Genomic DNA, 22,127 nt, shown 5'->3' with positions numbered 1-22,127 from the left:
AGACCTCTGACTCCAAATCCAACACTCTATTGTAAATTTCTAAAAATGTCAATGAACTATTAAAAGTAATTTGCAAGTTTTATATAAAATATTTTAAACATATGGTATCATGTACAATTTGGTTAATTCTTAACACTGAAAAACACTAATCTTTGCAAAACACAACATTGAAAAATTATCTGTGCATATGTTTTGAAAATAAAAAGTTTTAATAAATTAAGTACAGAGAAAACAATATTTGCTGAATACTAAAATATTCATTTCAAATAAACTACTGAAAATGTTTATTAATGTAAAACTTTTTCAGAATAATGGTTCTGATTTTTTTCAATTTTTACAGAATATAATACATCCTATACAACTAAGTTCAAGTGAGCCAGTACAAAGTCTGAGTGGTATTTCTAATCCTTTAGAAGGTATGCATAAGTTTTCATATTTTCTTCCCTGATATATTCACAGACCTTTCACTTGTTGTTTTACATTTTTTCATTGTTAACTCATGCACTAATCATGTTGCTCCATTGATAAGTTACTTTTAAATCTTTTATCTTTTACTGCCTGATTTTTCCTTAAGTTATTCTTATAAATTTAATTATCTCTGACATATTCCTGTATATTTTTGCTGCTACATCAAATTAATTGTTGTAAAATCATTCATGAGACAGAATATGTAACTTTTATTTGATTCTTTTTTCTTTTTGTTCTATTTATAACCTTCCATATATTAATCATTATGGGAAAGATTAATCTTGTTCATCTAATTTACATGCAATCTCAAGATCAAAGGATAAAATAAAACGTATTTTATCCCAACCATACTGAATAATTTAATTTTTGTTTTATGCAAGAATCATTTCAAAACTTTTCATTGCCTCAGTGTCATTATTATGACTATCAGTTATGGTAAAATCCCAGTTTAAAGCTTGTCAGCTGACAGGGATTTTATACCTAATTCATAAAATAATACAATCTCTATGTTTTAGTCTTTTCAACTGGAAAAAAATATCATCCTATTAATGTTTTGCATAACTTCTCTAGTTTCAGAAAGTACTGCCCAATTTTTGATGGCTGAAAATTTAGTGAAAACATCAGTTCCTGAGGATAAAATTCTAACTGCCATGAAATCTACGCAGCCATACAAACCAACTCTTCCTTTACATAAGACACAACGATTAAATATTGGTGCACTGTCTTTTGAAGAACAGAAGATCATAGAGTCACTTAATCATCTCAATCAAAGATTACATTGTAAGCATTTGAATAGTTTTGTGTATTTAACACAATACTGAATATTTTGGTAATTTCAATAATCTTTTATTAAAATTCTATTTCAGTGCCATATTGTGGCATGTTGATAACCCTGTACTCTCAAAAGGTTATGTCATTGATCTTAAATGATGACAGTTCCTGCCAAGCTCTAACAGCTTCAAGAACTAACCTAAAAGTAGATTATGTATCTCTTATCCCAGGACTAGCTTAGCTAAATTCAGTGAAAAGGGAACTTTTCATCAGGAGGCTGATCAACAGGCAATGCATTTTTTTTTGACCAGAGAAAATCAGGAGGTTGAGAAAGGATTGGGATCTGTATCATTGGAAGGGAGAACAGTCTATTATAATGAAATCACAGATCTTTTGAAGTAAGTTATTTTATTAGCCTAAAAATCTGAATTATCATGTCTTCAAAGGAAAATAGATTTTGGGACTAATCACTAGGAGATTATTTCAAGAACATGGTTTTTAGAATCTTAATTTTTAAAGGTATGAAACAATAAGTGGCAAAGAGAATTTATTTCTATGGTCTTAAGAAAAAACATATAGTATGAAATAATGTTATTGAAAAATCCAGATGAAAAATGCAATCTTTCATCAGAATGGTGTTTTTGTTTGTTTGTTTTTACCATTTGACTATTTGAAAATATCTGGATGACTAACTGAATTTTTCACTTTTTGTCCAGATATTTGGTATTATATAGATACAACCTAAAAGTCAGAAGGCCTCTGTTTTTTCCTGGCTCTACCACTAATCCATTCCATCACCTTGAGAATATTACTTCAACTTTGTGTGCCTCAGCAACAAAACAGGAATAACAGAACCTGCTCTTATCTTCTTGATAGTGATTCTCCTAGGGTAAAAGGCACTTTATAAAAATTTAATATTTGTAAATAGCTTGTTATTATCAAAACACTCAAGTAATCATATTTTTCTACTAATGTAATTTGTATGTATTTTAATCAAATTGTATTATCTAATATTATGTTTATATATATATATATATATGATGCTTTATAACTAAAAATACCTTTCATTATCTTACATTATCTTACTTTGTCCCTTAGTTACCTCATAACTAATTGACATTGAAATTACAGGAATCCACATTTGCAATTTTCCATGAACATAAAAGCAAATTAATTATATCGAAAACATTCCCCACTTAAAGTATTATTGACACCCATAGGAAATTTGTAACATATTTTTTACTGTGATTCATGCATCTATTTTAACAAATATTATTAATATATTACCACAGTAATTTTTTATTATGTAACTTTTTTAGACGTCCAAGAAGCCATTTACAAAAACCCATCTATCAAAAGTATTTTACAAATAGCATCACCTCTGGTAAGTATTGAAATTAACTTTTTATTTGTTTTCATGTAGGAAAAAAAAAAAACAACCCTTGCTCTTATCTAAGCCTCTCCCATATTTACTGACTATTTAATTAGTTTTTAGAAATGACAATCCTCCCCTTACCCATGCATAATAATGCTTCTCCTGAGAACTCAAAATTTGACTAGCAAGTATTGACCTTAGAGATCATCTAGTCCAATCAACTGATTGGATAAATGAAGACATAAAGCCCTAGAAAAGGTTAGGTCACACAGGTAGTAATGAGCAAAACCAAGATGACTCTAAAACCAGGGTTCTGTCCTCTACACCATGCTTATATAAGAGTATGCCATTAGAATAAATGGATGCCCTGATATAATGAAGAAGTTGGCTTACTCTTACATCTAGACCATTTCAAAAATAAACTTTATGGTGGGAGCACATGCAAAGACAAGAATATCAATCTTTATGGTAAGGTAAGTGCTTAGCTACATCAAAAACTCTTTATAGAATTTTCAGTGACATTTATGTCTACTTCTATCATGTTCTCTCTGGAATTCAACATCCCAAAGTCATCATTTGGGAATTCCTCAGTTATTAATTACCAAATTCATGCTTAATCCCATAGATAATTCCTCATGAATTAGAATGAGCACTAGTATTGAGTTTATTGAAGAAGTTCCCACTAATACTAACTTCTAGCAGAAAAAATACATGGTGTGTCAATCCTCAATTGTATTAAGTCATTTCTCAATAGCCAATAATTTACCAAGCCTTATAATCTTTTTGGAAATTTTTAGTATATTCAGCAACATGTATTAAAGGTCTACTATGTACAGGGGAGTCTTCTAGGAACCAAAGTGAATAAAACATAGTCTCTGTCTTCAAATAGTTTATACAGTAAGAGAGAAATGTATATGCACAGAACACAGATGATTAAAAAAAAATAATCATTTTGATAAATTTTATCAATTGTGAGCAAACCATTCATACATAGGAATAAAAAAAAGTAATATGTCTAATGCCTGGGGTCAATCAATGAGCATGCATGTATTAAACATTTAATAATCAATTGCTTAATTAATACTAGTTGACTTGGCTATAATAGGTACTGTGCTAAGTCAAGGATTTTACATTCCAGTAGAAAAGACATCTAATCAAAACGTACAAAGATAAATACCGAGTTAGATAAAAGATAACCTTAGAAGGAGTGGCAGTAGCAATTGGGAAAACTAAAAAAGGCTTCTCAAAGGAAGCAGAACTAGGACTGAGTCTTAAAGGAAGCCAAAGATTCTAAATTGGGAGGGAAAGCATTCCATTCATAGAGAAAGCTGAATAAAGTGTTCTTGAAGGCTATCCAATGTGGGGAAAACGAGACTTAGAGATAACTTTCATTTAAAACACCTTTAAACGTGTTTTTTATTGTTTTTTTCCCCCAGGGCTAAGCAAAACAAGCATAATTTTCCATATGCCCATCTGCCATCATATCTCTTCATTTCAAGGCTTATACTTTCCAATTCCAACCATTTTTTTACTTGTCTCTTCAAGGAAAATCCATGAGCAATCCTAATCAATTTCTATTTTCTTCTGTTTTATTGGTATCATTTGTAGCAAGGATGAATGACATGACATACTTCAGTTTCTTCAGTAATGTGTCCAATGACTGATCACTGAACAAAAATCACACATTTAGAGTACTGACAGCTAAATTAATTTATAAAAATTAATTTAATAAAATTTTAATTTTATAAAATCTGTGTGATCCTTAACACCATTGATCCAGAATGTGGAAGGAAGTTGTACAAGATTAAGTGACATTTTCTATTTTCTTTTTTTCATAGATAAAGTGACATTTGCTATTTTCTTTTTTTCATAGATTACTTTGTAAGCCATTTCATATTTAGCTAAACTGGTCTTCAGAAAGCAGAGTCAGTTTTGTTGCTGGGACATTATTCAAAGTTTTTCAAGCATGGTAGAATTTAGTATTCAAATTTGTACTTTTCTAGCATAACCTTCAAGGACTTAAGACTTTACTCTTCAGAGTAAAGAGACGTGAAATGAGAGTTGAGTAATTTTGCACTAAGAAGAAATATTAACATTCCATTTACCATTAACATAACTTTTAAAAATTCTAGATAATCCAGTGAAAATTGAGCACTGGAACTAGATTGAGGAAAACCTGAATTCAAATCCAGCCTAAACCTGCTAGCAGTGTGACTTTATGAGATAATATTTGTAAAGTACTAAGCACAGTATCGGGTATATAGTACGTACTTAATAAAATGTTAATTCCCCGATTTTCCCTGCTCCCTTAATTTAAGATTTTCTAGTACTTCCTTTATAGTACAAGAAATTATACATTCCATGTATATTTATAGCTTTCTCTTTCCTGGAATTTAAAGAAAAAAAACCCATCATTCTTTCCTACTTTCCTTTTTAAAGAATTAATTTAATTCTAGAAGCTAAAACTAAAGAAAAAAAATTTTTACAATCTCTTGAGAATTGTTAAATGTATTGAAAGGGGCAGCTGGATAGTACAATGGATAGAGCACCCGCCCTAGAGTCAGGAAGGACCTGAGTTCAAATTTGACCTCAGACAGTTGACACTGATTGCAGTACATAACATTGCCCCCCAAATAATTGTTTTGACAATCTAATTAAATACCTAATATTTTTCTCCTTAGTTCCCTTTATTCCCATTAATGAATCCCAACTCAAATCAATCTGATTCCTGTCTTCTTAAAAAAGTCTTTATACTTTTTCTGCCTCTAATTTTGCTCATAAAATTCCAGCTAGCCTATGATTACCTTTGAGCTTATAATATGATAATAGCTTATATTTATATAGCAAGTAAATGTTTACAAAGCATTTTCCTCACAACAGTCCTTTGATGTTGTTATCCTCAATTTATAAGTCAGGAAAAAGAGACTCAAGAAATTAAATTATGAGTAAATTTCATTTATATGTCATTTCAAAATTTACAAAGTTTTTCACATATACTACAATTTAGATAATTTATCCCCATTTCATAGATTAATTTCATACTCGTTTGCAAAATCAGAGGAATAACAAAAACATAGTACAACTAGATTACAACTCATGTTATCCTTATAGACAAGATAAAGATAAATGTGGACTGAATGAAACAGAACTAATCAAATAATCAAAACAAATAGTGTTCATTATTAGATGTCAGCTTGGATGAAATCTAGTAGATAGCCTCAAAGGGCTTGTCCTTACTCTTGTGCTGTTTTAGATATTTTAAAATGACATGAATAAAGACAGCTCACATAGTGAATAAAAGTGCTAGAGTTGACCTGGTTCAAATTATGCCTTTCAGAATAGTTACATAAACTTAGTTAAGTAGCCTAAGCTCTTATTGCCCCACAAAAACTGTTTAGGACTTAGCTTCTAAGACATTGGCATTCTGGTTATTGGTAGAGCAAGAATATAGATATCATGCCTGGGCAGATTACAGCTGACAGTTGCAGGAGGAGGAATAGCTAATATAGTTAAGATTTTGTCTTAAGGTTTTGGGGGGGGGGGAGTGAGGAGGGGAAAAATCACACAAGTCCCAAAGATAGGGGAGTCATAGCTAGATAGCTTGGGGTTGCAATATGGGAATCAAAAGAGAAGATTTAAGAAAAACTTATTTCAGGAATTGGCAGGCTATCAAAGTTTAGATTTGAAAAGTTGCAATGTAGGCTTCACATCAGGAAACATTTCCTAATACCTGGAGCTAACCAAAAGTAGAATGAATTTCCTGAGGTCATTCTGGATTTCTCTTACTTTAAGTGAAACTGCAGAAATCCTCCCCTGTTGTAGAAGGGGGGGGGGGGGGATCATTTTCACTGAACTGAAACCTGGAAATGATGATCTGATAAGATTCTGTGACATGAAAGTACTTAAGAGTCACCTGGTCTAAAATGATTTGACTCTAAAAAAGCTAAATTGAACACTCAAGAAATCTTTTGAACCTAGATTCCTCAGCTCTTTAGCTTAATTCATATATAATAATTGACTCAAACTTTAGAGCATAATAATTTTGACATTCCTTGTAACATTTAATGCCATTGTAATACAAGCTCCCCTGACAAGGCTTAATAAGCAGAAAAGGCTTCAAATATAGGTCCTATTGATAGACTGTAGTATTAAAGATCAGTCTAGATTGAGAAAAATTCATCACCTTTTCTAAATATATCTCCATATCACTTCCACTTTTTGCTCCTATTCTGTAGCCTTCCCAGGGCCAAGCAAAACAAATCAGTTTTACACATAATACACTTTAAATATTCGAGGACACGTAGCATGGTTTTTCTGTGTCTTCAGTTTTCCTTGCCTAACATCTTTAGTTTCTACAAGGAATGCTCATATGGCTTGATCTCAAGGATTGTCACTATCCTGGTCACTCACCCTCCTCTAAAAACTCAATTATGTCCTTTGTAGAATATAACAGAACTCAAAATGTGGTCTAATCAAGACATAGTACAATGACACTTTAAGTTTCTTATATATCATTGTTGATTATCCATTATCTTTTTTCAGATTAACAGCTATCTAGCCATACATCACATATTTTGTACTTGTGTTGATTTTTTTGAAGCACGGCATAAGATTTCATATTTTATCTTCATTAAATCTCATTAGAATGTGCCCATTAAGATCTCCTTGGATATTGACTCCATTATAATGTCAGCTATCCCTTCCAGCTTTATGTCATCTCTAGATTTGAAAAGTTCAACAATATTCCTTTATCTGAATTACTGACAACATTTCAACAGCAGAGGTCCAAAAGACAGGTCTTTGTGGTATTCGACTAAATAATTTAATAGCCTACATTTAAATAGAACTCCAAAGTTTATATAATATTTTATATACAGATTATCCTCTGGGAAGTAATAGGTGTTTTTAACGTCCTTAGTGTGAGAAATCAAATGACTTGCTTTGAAGCAGGATTTGAACTTAGATTTTTCCTGACTCCAAGTCAGGAACTGTATCTTCTATACCTTATAGCTACTTATAAAGACATCCTTCTAAGTTGACATCGAATCATTATTTAATTTCAAAGATTGGGGAATTGAGAAATTCTAGGTTGCCCCTAAAAAGGACTACCATTTTAATATATTGACTACCAACTCAACAAAAATGAGACCTGTAAGCTAGAAGATCTTAAAGCATTTGTTTTCAGCTCTAGAGAAATAAGACATAATATCTACATCATTCCTTTAGCATTTATCACATTCTTTTGTATTATATTTTCATGTTCATTATTTCTTAGTTGTTCAAAGACATTAAGTATATTATAAACACCTTGAAGGCAGAAATTGTTTTATATGGCTAAGTATACCCTACTGTACATAGAAGACTCACATACATGATAAATATTTTGCTAATGATTAGTGGAATATTATCTTTGATAAATATTCTTTGAACTTCAACTTTATCCTATAAAAATACTGCTCTGTAAAAGCCTGCATATTTAAGGGTAGAAGTGACTATATGTTCCGTACTGTTTGTCCCACAAAATCTCAGGCTTCAAGTACAGGCCTAATGACAGACTATCTTCTGTTTGATGACCAGCCAAGCTAAATTCTGAGAGTGTGGGTAAGAAGGCAGGTATTCATCACAAGAGGGTTTGACCACAAAGTGATGACCTTTTTTTTTTTTTGGCATCATAATTCATGAAAATATAGACTGCTTGAAATCTGTTCTAGTGAAGAAAATATCTGCACTAATGAGATCACAGATACAATGGAATATCTAAAGATTACCATGTAGAATGATCTTTCCAGAAGCCCTTTAAATGTTCCACAATTGAACTACAGAATTTAGAATTCTCTTTAATACAGAATTGAGCTATAAATTTAACTCCTTTTAGAAGAAGTAATCCAACAACTCTTCTCTGATCCCTTCTCCCCTCCCATGTTGAGAACTATTATCCTTGAGGTAGATTCGGAAGCTTTTCTTTAAGCATCCTTAAGACTTCTTCAACCCCCAGGTTATGATTTTCAATGTTGAATGAATTTCTGGAGCTAATTTATTAATTTTTTTTAAATGCTATATTTTAAACAATTATCACACTTAAGCAAATTGCTTATTAGCAAGTTTTTGGATAGAGAGGTTTTATCAGTAACATAAATGTGAACATTATTGTGACTTGATACTCTTTATGTTAATATATGAAAAGGATGTACCCAATTAACATGTTATAATCAACTTATTCAGAATATTTTTTCATTATGTTTTTCATAAACTAATTATGTTACAGAACAGTCAGCCATGGACAACTTCCCTATCTATAGGCTGCAGTGTATCTACTGAAGTTCAATCCCAAACACAGAGAAAATATTAATGGAACTTAACAACTACTAGATGGAACATTTATTTTGAAATTATCTTGTAAATATATAATATATTCCTGAAATCTATAACTGTTTTAAGCACTATACAATAAATTGTAAAAATAAAGGCAAATTGATAACACAAGTAATTAGTTTACATTTATGATATCAATTCTGCTTTATTATGCACTTTATTGTTATATGCATTTTAAAAGAATGGAAATACCTCATTGTTTTTTAATGAGCATGTTACTGGATGTAAATTTACTTTAAAAGGACCAATATTTTGCTATTCAGATTATGTAAGAGCTATACTCTTTAAAACTTTGTTTTTCTGAAATTCCTAATAAATTCAATTAAATTTGTAAAAGATATTGTAGTTTTCTGATCTTCAGTTTTATTTTATTATACATAAAAGGGAAGTGTGTGCATGTGTGTGTGTGTGTGTGTGTGTCCTCTCCTTTCTACTTTCTTTGTTCTTCTGCAGTTTGGTAGGGTTGCTATAAGTTCAGAGTCTGGTTCTCGTCTTTGCATATTCAGAAACTCAGGTCTTGAGATACTAGTTCATACTAACCAAACTCATATGAGACTGATTGATGATTCATTATACCACTTATTAATTAACAATTTAAACAGGCCAAAATACTTGTGCCCACAGGTTAGCCCTTTCACTTTCTAGTATGAAAGTGTAATTTGAAAATTGATTTAGTGTCAAAAAGTACTTGATGAATAAAACAAGGCAAAGGAACTGAAATACTTTAGGGAATATTGCCATCAAGCTATGTTAATTTGATTTATTTCTATACTGGAGATTAAGATACAGACCAAGAAAAAAAGCTGACTTTCCATCTTCGGTAGTCAGGGGACCCTCTTCCTAACAATATTAGAGATAATAATATATTCTATGACTCCTCTTTTTTTTGGATTCCATTCAGATTATCCATATTTGTGTTGGGACAATATTTATTCCAGATAGGTTACAATTCATTAGTTTATAATAATGTCTTGGACAACGCAGTGTCAACATGAACAGTTTTTACACTTCTCCCCAATTGTTCATGTATTAATCTGTACTATATAATATCCTTCTAATGATCTTGCCTCCCCAAGCCTCTCTCCAAATCATTCTTCACACAGCTGCCAAAGCTATTTTTTCCCTAAAGACCAAGCCTGATTGTAAACTACCTTCCATGTACTCAGGGAACTCAAAAGTGCTCCCTAGGGTCAACTCTAAATATCTCTGGCATTAGTCAGAACTTGGGCCTATTATGTCTTTTTAGTATTAACATAGTTTACTCCTTTCACATGTTATATTGTGTAGAACATAGAAGCTGACATACTAAACAACATTCTGTCTCCCATCATCCATCTCTGCCTTTCCACAGCCAATGTCTGAAATACAGTCCCCTAACTTCTGCTCTTTGGAATATCTGCTTTCCTTAATAATTCTGCTCAAGTGTCATCTTCTCTATAAGGATTTTTCTGGTTCTCCCATGCACAAATATATATGTACATGGTTTTTTCCCCATTACAATGTTAGCTCTTTGAATTCAGGGACAATTTTGTTTTTGCCATTGTACCCCCCCCCAGTACCTAGCATAGTGGTTGGCACCTAATAATTAAAAATAGCTACTAATGAAAAGATGTTAGGTACTTTAGTATAATATATCCCACATATGTGTATAATAGTGTGACTTGGCAAAGTACTCATGCAATTAAAGATAACCAGGATAGTGAGTTTCAAGTTCAAACTACTAATTGTGATAAGTCTGGAGGAAGATCTTAGGAAAGGTTTGATAACTCTCTTCAAGTATTTGAAAGACTATCACATGGAAGTGGGGTTAGACTTGTTCTTCTTGGCCCTAAAGGACATTTGTGTTGAAATCTGGGTAGCCTAGATTGGCCTCTAAGGTCATTTGATCATAGACCTAGAATTGAAAAGGGTTTAAGAGGCCATCTAATCCAATCCTCTTATTTTATAAATTAGGACTCTAAAGACCATTGAAGTTACATGACTGGCCTAAGGTAACATAAAAATAAATCATTAGAGATATAAACAAAGATGTTTTGCCTCCAAAGCTGACTCTCTTCATTGTACTACACTAACTCCACTCCAATTTTGCAGATAACTAAAGGAACTTTCCAAAAAGAAAAAAATTCATACATAAATTATATTAATATTGCAAATATAGAACCAGGAAGTAATTGAAGTCATAGAAATGTATAAGATTTAAGGGTGAGGTTGTACAGACAAGTAGGAAACCTACAGCATATATATGTGAAAGCAAGAGAGAGACTTAGAAGGAATGATCAGGTATGGAAGGGAACCTTCAGGAAAAATCATGGAGAGGACACTTATGACGATGTAAGGCTGATTCAGCAGTATAATTTGCTGCAGAAAGAACAAATAAAATGGGGAGTGAGAAAAGGGTATTAAAAGTTGGCTACTAAGAGATCATTTGTGACCTTGAGAAGGCTCCATCAATAGACTGGTAGGGAGAGAAGACATTGCAAAAGCCTGAGGAGTAAGTGGGTGGAAAGGAAGCAGCAAGACTCTTTAGAAAGTTAGTGGTGACTGGGCTTATATTCCAAAGAGTTCTTAAAGAAGGAAAAGGGGCCCACATGTGCAAAAATGTTTGTGGCAGCCCTTTTTGTAGTGGTAAGAAACTGAAAACTGAGTGGATGCCCATCAATTGGAGAATGGCTGAATAAGTTATGATAAATGAATGTTATGGGATATTATTGTTCTGTAAGAAAAGAACAGCAGAATGATTTCAGAGAGTCCTTGAGAGACTTTTATGAATTGATGCAAAGTGAAATGAGCAGAACCAGGAGATCATTATACACAGCAACAAGACCATACAAAGATCACTTCTGAGGGATGTGGCTCTCTTCAACAACAAGATGATTAAAACCAGTTCCAGTTATTCAGTAATGAAGAGAGCCATCTACACCCAGTGAGAGGACCATGGGAACTGAGTGTGGACTACAACATAGCATTTTCACTCTTTCTGTTATTGTTTGCTTACATTTTTGTTTTCCTTCTCAGGTTTTTTTCTTTCTAGATCTGATTTTTCTTGTGTAGCAAGATAACTGTATAGATATGTGTACATATATTGGATTTAACATATACTTTAACATATTTAACATGTATTGACTACCTGCCATCTGGGGGAGAGGTGGGAGAAGGAGGTTAAAATTTAGAATAGAAGGTTTTGCAAGGATCAATGTTGAAAAATTACCCATGCATATGTTTTGTAAATAAAAAACTATAATTTTTTAAAAAAAGAAAGTTAGTGGTGAGAGGAAGCAAAGATTATATAGTTCAGAAGAGGGAAAATTTGAAAAGTTAGCAAAGTCAAGGGAAAATATTTTTAGAACTGGAGAGAACTGAGCACAGGACAGGAGAAAAGTCTTTTTTAAAAAGAGGTAGAAAAATTGACAAGAGAAAATTACCAATTTACCAAATCCCAAAAGATGTAGGAGGGAATAGAATCAAGAACATCAGTGGCAGAATGAGTCTTGGCAACTAAGAGAACTACTTAACATTTTGAGACTGCAGTGAAAGAAGAGATGAAAAAAACAGTATATTTAAGGTATGGAGAAGAAGAGATGAGATTTTGAGGTGTGAATGAGGAGGCTTACCATAAATAGCCTCTGTGTTCTATTTTTTTGCTCAGGAAGAGCTAGGAATAGAATTAGTAACTTAAAGGGAAAAAAGGTTTTTTTTAATTTTTTAAAAGCCTTTTATGGATTGATAATTGGCCAAAAATCAACAACAAATATTGTCAGGAACCTATGGGAACCTGGTTTGTTTGGGTAGTGGATCTATTCAGTTCAGTCTCATGACTAAAATAGTATCTCCTTCAGGAAGAATTCCATGATGCCCTTCTCATTCCCCATTAGTAAAAAAATCTTGTTGCACTTTTATCTTATACACTATTAAATTCCATAAGAATATAGTTTATGGCCTATCTAACTTGTGTACCTCCTTTAGCATCTAGGAACAGTGCTTGTACATATGCTTAATAAATGTTTAATGAAGAAAAAATGAGTAACTCCCTTCAATAATGGTATGTGATTAGAAAGAGGTGACATCATGAGAGTGATACAGGAATACCAAGTAACAGAGAAGAAATCTGGAAAGGACAAAGAAACCTAATCTCAATACTGAAGAAAAAATGTCTTATTGAAAAGACTGACCATGGACAACATTGGGTTTTGAAGAAATCTAGACTACATAGGAATAATAGACTAAAAGAACAGGGTGGAGATTGGGGGCAAATAATACTAAGTAATATAGTAGCAGAAGAATTAGATAACTTATGATCAGAGGAATTTCAGAGTTTAAACTAGAGCAGTTTTAGATGATGTTAAGATATAAGATATAACCATCTACATCGATAGCTGAGGAAAAGTGAAGATGGAAGTCATAAGAAATGAGATGAAGATTAAGGTAATGTTATCAAAATCATGAAAAGCATGGGCATGGAGAATATAAGCCATAGTCGCTAAAACTGTTAAAAAAAAAAATATTTATTGAAACTTGCCCATACCAAATTGAGTATAAAAGTAAAAATTGCTTCATGCAATAAATTTTTGAAATTTGATCTCCAAAACCTTACATGAACTGATGCTAAATGAAATGAACAGAACCAGGAGATCATTATACACTTCAGCAACAATACTATACAAGGATCAATTCTGATGGAAGTGGCTGTCTTCAGCAATGAGAGAATCCAAATCAGTTCCGATTGATCAGTGATGAACAGACCCAGCTACACCCAGTGAAAGAACACTGGGAAATGAGTGTGGACCACAATATAGCATTTGCACTCTTTCTGTTGTTCTTTGCTTGAATTTTTGTTTTTCTTCCCAGGTTATTTTTACCTTCTTTCTAAATCTGATTTTTCTTGTGCAACAAGATAACTGTATATGTATACATATATTATATTTAACATATACTTTAACATGTTTAGCGTGTGTGGAATTGCCTGCCATCTAGGGGAGGGGGGGTAGAGGGGAGGTGAAAAGTTGGTGGGACAGAAGTCAATGTTGAATTTTTTTTAATAAAATTTGAAAAAAGAGAAAAAAGAAAAAAAAAGAAATTTGCTCTCCAAAAGATAGTATTGACAATGTTTGGACCAATGTGAGTCATAATCATAAATAGCTACCAAAAAGGGGGATAATATTACTACCCTATATTAGTATAATATATTAATATAGCAATTAGTATAATTGGTATATTAGTATTATAATAATAATGGTATCTTATATTAAGTTTTTTAAAGTAGATTATTAGAGAGCCTTTCAATTTATCAAATGTCAGTACAAACTGATATTTCCATAGCACTTGAAAATTTGCAAAGAACTTTACCTACATTTTTCTTTTTTGAACCTAACAACTCTTTGAGGTAGGTACTTGAATTATTATCATCACCATTTTATGGATAAGGAAACTTAGGGTCACACAGGTTAAGTAATTTGATCATCTAATTGTTAGAGGTCTAATGAACCAATCATCTCCTATCCAGTAATCCATCTGGTATGCCAGATGATTCTGACACCCTCCTATGTGTTAAACATACAAAGACAAAAATAAGATTCCATTCTATAATAGTTTATACAGTATGTAAAATAGTTAAGTGTAATGTTCTTGAATTGTGAGGGTCTGGTAGTCTGCTCAATTATAATCCTTCTCTGGGAGGAGATCTGTAAAATCTTTTCCTCTGTGCGCAGGTTTCTTGGGAGCTCTGAATCTCCTCCAACTCTTGTCCTTTCTCAAATCAGACTAGTCTCCTTTCAGCCTGCCTGGCGTCAAGACTTTATCCCAGAGTCGATTCTCTCAGACCCAATGCTGCCCTTCTTTTATCCTCCCAGAGAATGGGCGTGGGATAACGCAACGACTTCTGGGAAACATTACTTCAACCAATGAGCTTGCTCCTCCTAGAATTCCTAAGGTGTAAACTCCCTTTAAAGGCCCAAACCAAAGGTCTGAGCCAGAGAACTGTCAAGTCAACCTGAATTCTCACCTTGTCACTGTCCAGACAATCTGAGTTCTCACCTTGTCACTGTGCAGACAACCTGAGTTCTCACCTGGTAATCCTAACAGTTAAGGATAATTCAGTCCTTGAAGCAGCCTCAATATGTTACTTGTCTTAAGTTAATGCACTTAGTCTAATTCCTATGTTTAATAGAAATTCTAGGTGTAATGAACACAAGTATAGTAGTAGAAAACTAGAAAAAAACAGACATCATTCAGTAACCTCTAGGAAGCATTTCCTCCACAAAAAACCTTGGAAGCCTGAGACACAGAAATATGGTGTTCCCTACTCTTTGAACTAAAGAGCTCTAGAATCTGGAATACACCTTTTGGAGTGTAATACGGTAGAATACCAAAGTTGCAAATTATATTTCAAACATTCAAGAAGATTAAGTTTTAACTCTCTTGTTTTAATTTTGACTAAGGAAGCATGCCATAAGCAGACTTTGTAGGTCCAATTTTATTTCCTCCTAAACCCTTACTCCTAACCGTGTATCTTAGCCCTTCCCATTGTTACTAAAGAACTATCCCCTATTTCATTCTAGTATGCTTTTTAAAATCTCCACTAACCACAAAGTTCACTATCTCCTCAACTTATCAATCAACATTCCCATCATCACCTTTATTTGACCAAACAAAAAAACTTAACTTACTTTGCCATGGGACACTAGGTCACTGAAAACTTCAGCCAGAGGCAACTGTTCTCTGTCTTGGACCCACAGAGTTAGGATTAGAATTAATTAAGGGAAGGGACAGTGTTAGAAAGTTGATGAAAACATATTTATAAAAATAAAGAAAATATGTCACTTCTATTATACATATTTTTAAAATATTAAGATACATCAAATACAGAGGCTATCCACTGCAAATGCTTGAGGCCTAGATAGGTTATGTAACTTCTCCATGGTTATTCAGTTAATAAATAACAGAGTACCAGGGATTCAAACTGAGGACCCCTAATGCCAAATCCAACTTTCTTTGTATTTCACCACGCTGCCTTCTAAAGACATTTCTTTCATCAAGACTTCCTTAATCTCCTAGTCTGTAACAATATTTCCCCCTCAAACTTCTTTTTTATCCCTCTAATAAAATCAAAACAAAAATTAAAAAATCCTAAATTCAAGGTAGCAGCTAAATGGGTAGAGGTGGTACAGTGTCTGACCTGGAGTAAGACATTTATCTTTGTGAGTTCAAATTTGCACTCAGACTTGGGCAATAAACATAGGGTGGGAAACAGAGAAAGGAAGGGGGGAGAGAAAAAGAAATACAGAATCAGAAAATCTAGCAGTCTGCCATATACAAAAAAAATATATATATATATATATATACATACATATATATATATATATGCAAATGATAAAAATGGAAAGGCTGAAACAAAATCTATTTTGTACCATATGATTCCAAAAAACAGGATTTGCAATAATATCAGAAAAGGCAAAAATAAAAATTCATGTTAGGAAGAAAAATGAACAAGAAAACTATTAAAGTAACAATAGATGTGAACCAATATCAGTACTAAACTTTAAAGTAACAATAGATGTGAACCAATATCAGTACTAAACTTTATGCCACAAACAACCTTAACGAATAAATTCAAATCAGAAAATTGTGAAAAGACAAATTGTAGCACAATAAATGTAAATGTTAATGCGCCTCTCTCACAACTTAGTTAATATTTTTAAAATTTAGGAAATTATAAAAGTTTTTTCTATTAAATGTTTAAGAATTTAGACCTTTAAGATTTAGAATTTTCTGAATGGGAATGTAAACAGATATACCTATATCACAGGATCATACATTTACAAAAATAGATCATGTAAACTATCAGTTTACAAGGAAAAAAAACAGAAATACTAACCACATCCTATATAAAACAAAGACACAAATGAAACTTTAATAATCTCCTCAATGAGTAGGTCAAAGAGCAAATCATAAAAACAAAACAGTGAATGAAAGTCATAAGAAGCTTTATCAAACTGTTTTGGATATAAGTAAAACAGTCCTTAAAGATTAGCTAACATGGTAAGTAGAAGACAGTATATGTGTGTGCATATATATGTATATATGCACACACATATATGTATGTATGTATGTATGTATATATACTGAGTATCCAACATTTCTTTCATCAAGACTTCCCTTAATCTCCTACTCAGTAACAATATTTCTCCCTCAAACTTCTTTGTTATCCCTCTACTAAAATCAAAACAAAAATTTTAAAATCCTAAATAATTCAAGATAGCAGCTAAATGGGTAGAGATGGTACAGTGTTAGACCTGGAGTAAGACATTCATCTTGTGAGTATATATATGTGTGTATATATATATATATATATATATATATATATATATATATATATATATATATATATACTCCCCCAAAAGAAGAAAATGACTCTAAAATATCTATAGGCACAACCTCTATATAGTTTACATACAAGTTCAACTAAAATTACTGTGTAAGACAAGTTATTTTAAAATAGTTTAAATTGTTTATAAGTTAAATGTAAGCAATAGAGAAAAGAATGGCTAAAGAAATAAGATTTATGGATGAAAAATTGTAAAGAAAATTTAATAGCTTAGTATTAAGGGGATATATATATATAACATATTATGTAATAATATGTGCATATCTAACATATACACATATATATATATATCAAAAATTAGAATGGACTAAATAGAAGTTAATAATGCCATTAGACAAATTTTTTTAAAAAGTTAAAAGACTAAAAAGATAGAAAAATATAAAAGGTATCTAATATAAAAAAACAAACGAACACAGATCAAGAAGAGATAATTAAAGAATCACTGGACCACCTGAAAGAACCATGACCAAAATAAGTCTAGACATTATATTTCAAGGAATCATGAAAAATAACCATCTGGATCTCCTAAAAACAGAGGGTAAAACAAACATAAAAAGAATCCTATGGTTACTTCTTGAAAGAAACTTCCACATGAAAACATCCAAGAACATCATTGCCAAAATTCAGAGCTTACGTGCCAATGAAATATTGCAGTCACAAATGTAAAGGAGCAGAGAGTTTAGTATATTTCATCACAAAAGACAAAAAACACAGGCTTATTACCAGGAATAACACTCAGTAAAACAGTATAATTCTACAAAGATTAAAAATATTTTTAATGAAATAAATTTCTAAAAGCATATTTGGTGAGAGATCCAAAGCTGAGTAGAAACTCTGAAATACAAACACAAAAGTGAAGAGAAACATAAAAAGGTAAAGACAAAAATACAATCATAAGAGGTTAAACAAGGTTAAACTGTTTATATTAGATGATGATACATGTGTCTCCTCAGAACTCTAGTATCAGGTTATAGAGGGAATTGAGACAGAGGTTCTAGGAGTAATTTTATTTTGTTAATTTTTTCAAAGAGGGAATGGGAGACAGAGGAAGGGACAACATTTAAACCTCATTTTTCCTTGTGAAAAGATGGGGAAATATACAGAGAGAGCAGGGTACAGAATTGCAATTCACTCAAAGGGGAAATGAAAAAAAGAAGTGTGGGATTGTAGGTAGTCGGAGAGGTATATAAGTAAGCAAACTAATGACAGAGAATGTATCTGAAAGAGGTGTTAAGTGGAAAGAAAAAAAAGGTAATTAGTGAGTAGGCTCAGGGTAAGGGGAAAAAAGGGGTGGGGACAAGAGCAAAAGCAGATGGCATCAAAACTAAGGTGCTTAGTATATTGCTTACCACACTCTCTGTTAAGAGAGCTCAGGATACAAAGAGAAGAAAAATATGAGAATCAAATGGTGAGAAATAAATGATAAACTCTGAATGTGAGATGAACTCATAATATGAAGAATTTCAGAGTATGATAGAAAGCAAAAATCAATATACTGTTTATAAAAAACACATTTTTAAGTGTGTAAAGATTTACAAAGACTTAAAATACCGGACAAAGGAAAATCTATTATGCTTCAACTGAAGCCAAAAAGGCAGGGATAACAATTGTTTCAGACAAGATTTAACCTTATCCAAAATAAATAAATACTAGACTTGATTGAGAGAAAAATAGGGAAAGTACATTGTCCGGAAAAGTAACAAATAATACCAGTATTAGACTTGTATGCACAGAATGGTATATTTTCCTAACACATAAAAAGTAAATCAGTTAGTTATAGGGAAAAATAGTAAATCTAGAGTAGTGGAGTTTCAATGTACACTACTTCAGACTAGACAAATTTAATTTTTAAAAAAAAGTTAAAATTTGAATAGCATTTTAGAAAAGTTAGATATAAAATGGTTTTAAATGGTAATAGAAGCAAGTATGTAAGTATATATACATATATGTATATATTATATACATATATGTGTGTATACATGTACACAAAAACAATGCACATGGCATCTTTACAAAAAAATGACCTAGTATTGGGGCATAAACATATCATAAAGAAATACAGAAGAGAAGAAATAATATTTTGCTCACAACAGTGCAATAAAAATCACTAAAGGACTAATGAAGAAATTAAAATCAGACTAAATAACTTAAAACTAAAGAATTAGTTCATAAGATTAAAAAATCATCATAGAAATTATAGTAAAGGTAATGACAATAAGATCACACTAAAATTTGGGGGATATGACCAAAGAAACCCTTAGTCAAAATGCAATACTCTAAACTCTTTAACACAAGAAAGGCTACATGTCCCAATTAATAAATGATCAAAAGATATGGTCTGTGCTTAAAGGGCTATAAATTCATGCATATTCTTTGACCTAACAATACCACTACTATGCATGAATACCAAAAGAAATTCAAACCTAAAAGGAAAATTATCTAAATGTACAAAAAGAGAAGGCAAGTAATTCAATTTAGGATATACATGTGTAGTCATGAAAAACATTTCTATATTAATCATGTTATTCAAACATAGAAAAAACTCAAGAAAAATAATTTTTAAATGCCTCAACCTATATTCAGACACCATCAGATAGTATTTTTTCATCAAAAGCCCTTCAGAGCCATCTTAGATTACTATATTGCTGAGAATAACAAAGTGATTCACAGCTGATTCTTATAATATTGCTATTACTTTGTATACAGTAAAAATTTCACTTGGCATCAATATTCGTGTAAATCTTTCCAGGTTTTTTGAGAGCATCCTGCTCATTTCTTATAGCACAATAGTATTTCATCACAATCACATAGCATAGTTTGTTCGGATATTCCCCAATTGCTAGATAGCCTCCTAATTTCCAACTCCCTGCCACCAGAAAAGAGAAGCTAGAAATATTTTCATACATATCCATTCTTTTTCCTTTAGTTTTTTTGTCTCTTTTTGGATACGGATCTAGTAGCAGTATTGCTAAGTCAAAGGAAATGCATGGTTTTATAGCTCTTTGGACATAGTTCCAAACTGCTCTTGGTTCACAACTCCAACAGTGCATTAATTTCTCATTTTTCCCATATCTCCTCCAACATTTGTAACTTTTCTTTTTTTTTTTTTTTTTTTTTGAGCTTTTAGCCAATCTAATAGATGCGAGGTCATAGCTTAGATTTGTTTCAATTTGTATTCTTCTAATCTATAGTGATTTAAAGCACCTCCACATATAGCTATAAATAGCTTTGCTTACTTCATCTGAAAACTGTTCATATCTCTTGATCATTTATCTATTAGGGAATGGCTCCTATTTTTAGACATTTGCTTCAGTTCTCTACATATTTGAGAAATGAGGCCTTTATTAGAGAAACATGCTTCAATTTTTTTTGTTATGATTGCTAAATGAATTATCCTCTCTTTGCATTCTATCCCTCTTAAAAGTGTTTTGTTTCTGACTACCACAACCTCGAACCCGTCCTTCCATCTCTCCCCTTCTCTTCTCCTACTTTTCAGAGGATAAGAGATTTCTATACCCAATTGAGTGTATATGTTATTCCTTCTTTGAGCCAACTCTAATAAAAGTATACTCACACACACACATACCCTCATTGTCCCCTCCATTGTAGAAGGTTTTTCTTTTTTATGTGAGATAATTAACCCATTTTACTCCCTCCCTTTCCTTTTTCTCCAGTGCATTCCTCTTTCTCATTCCTTAATTTTATTTTCATAGATATCATCCTATCATATTCAGCTCACCTGTTCCTTCTATCTATATGTACCTAACTGCCTTAATAGAGACAACTTTTATGAGTTACAAGTATCTTCCTTTGTAGGAATATAAACAGTTTAACCTAGTTCTATATTCTGGGTATCTTTTTATGCTTCTTTTGAGTCTTATATTTGCAAGTCAAAATTTCTATTCAGCAATGGTCTTTTCATCAAAAATGTTTGAAAATCATTTCATTTATTTCATTTTTTATCCTAACAGATTTTATTCGACAAGTAATTCTTAATTGTAATCCTAACTCCTTTGCCCTCTGGAATATCATATTCCAAGCCCCCTGAACCTTTAATGTAAAAGATGGTAAGTCTTGTGTTATCCTGACTGTGGCTTCACAATACTTGAATTGTTTCTTTCTGGCCACTTAGAGTATTCTCTCTTTGACCTGGAATCTCTGGAATTTGGCTGAAATATTCCTGGAGTTTTAATTTTGGGACCTCTTTCAGGAAGTTATCCATGGATTTTTTCAATTTCTATTTTATCCTCTTGCTCTAGAATATCAGGGAAGTTTTCCTTGACAATTTCTTGAAAGATGATATCTAGACTCTTTAATCATGGCTTTCAGATAGTCTTATAATTTAAAATTTCTCTCTCCTGGATCTATTTTCCAGGTCATTTGTTTTTCAATGAGCTATTTCACATTGTCATATTTTTACTTTTTTTGTTTTGTTTTATTTCTTGATTTTTCATAAAGTCATTAGCTTCCATTTCCTCAATTCTAATTTTTAAGGAATTTTTTTCTTCAATGAACTTTTGTATGTGCTTTTTCACTTAACTAATTCTATTTTTAAGGAGGAATTTTTGTGTGTCTCTTTCCAGTTGGCCAATTTTGTTTTTCAAGTCATTCTTTTTCTCGTTGGCTTTTTGTACTTTTTTTGGCCCTATTTTGTTTTTTAACGTGTTATTTTATTCAGCATTTGGGGGGTTTCTTTGACCAAACTTTCTTTTATTACTCTCATTTCTCTTCCCAATGACTTTGTTATTTTCTGAGCATGTG

The 22,127-nt window shown here is 31.9% G+C and overlaps 2 protein-coding genes across 8 annotated transcripts in view; one reads left to right on the top strand and one right to left on the bottom strand.

The window, feature by feature from the left end:
- Positions 1 to 9,324, top strand: part of CEP126 (centrosomal protein 126) — an 87,446-nt gene extending 78,122 nt beyond the window's left edge. For 3 of the 7 annotated variants that reach the window (XM_074304431.1, XM_074304430.1, XM_074304435.1), the window contains 4 exons: positions 341 to 416; positions 1,039 to 1,248; positions 2,559 to 2,623; positions 8,880 to 9,324. In XM_074304431.1, the coding sequence (XP_074160532.1) occupies positions 341 to 416; positions 1,039 to 1,248; positions 2,559 to 2,623; positions 8,880 to 8,963 (435 nt within the window). In that variant the 3' untranslated portion in view covers positions 8,964 to 9,324. Of the gene's footprint in view, positions 1 to 340; positions 417 to 1,038; positions 1,249 to 1,955; positions 2,129 to 2,558; positions 2,624 to 4,050; positions 6,125 to 8,879 lie in introns of those variants that run through there. The other 4 variants (XR_012488413.1, XR_012488414.1, XM_074304432.1 and 1 more) reach the window with 4 other exon arrangements.
- ANGPTL5 (angiopoietin like 5) overlaps positions 1 to 22,127 on the bottom strand; it is a 155,830-nt gene that overhangs the window by 107,389 nt on the left and 26,314 nt on the right. The gene's annotated exons all lie outside the window — the stretch shown is intronic.

Source organism: Sminthopsis crassicaudata, chromosome 3 (assembly GCF_048593235.1).
Source record: "Sminthopsis crassicaudata isolate SCR6 chromosome 3, ASM4859323v1, whole genome shotgun sequence".
In the NCBI taxonomy this organism is placed as follows: domain Eukaryota; kingdom Metazoa; phylum Chordata; class Mammalia; order Dasyuromorphia; family Dasyuridae; genus Sminthopsis; species Sminthopsis crassicaudata.
Note: the sequence above shows the minus strand (reverse complement) of the source record. Positions and strands in the feature narration are given on the sequence as shown.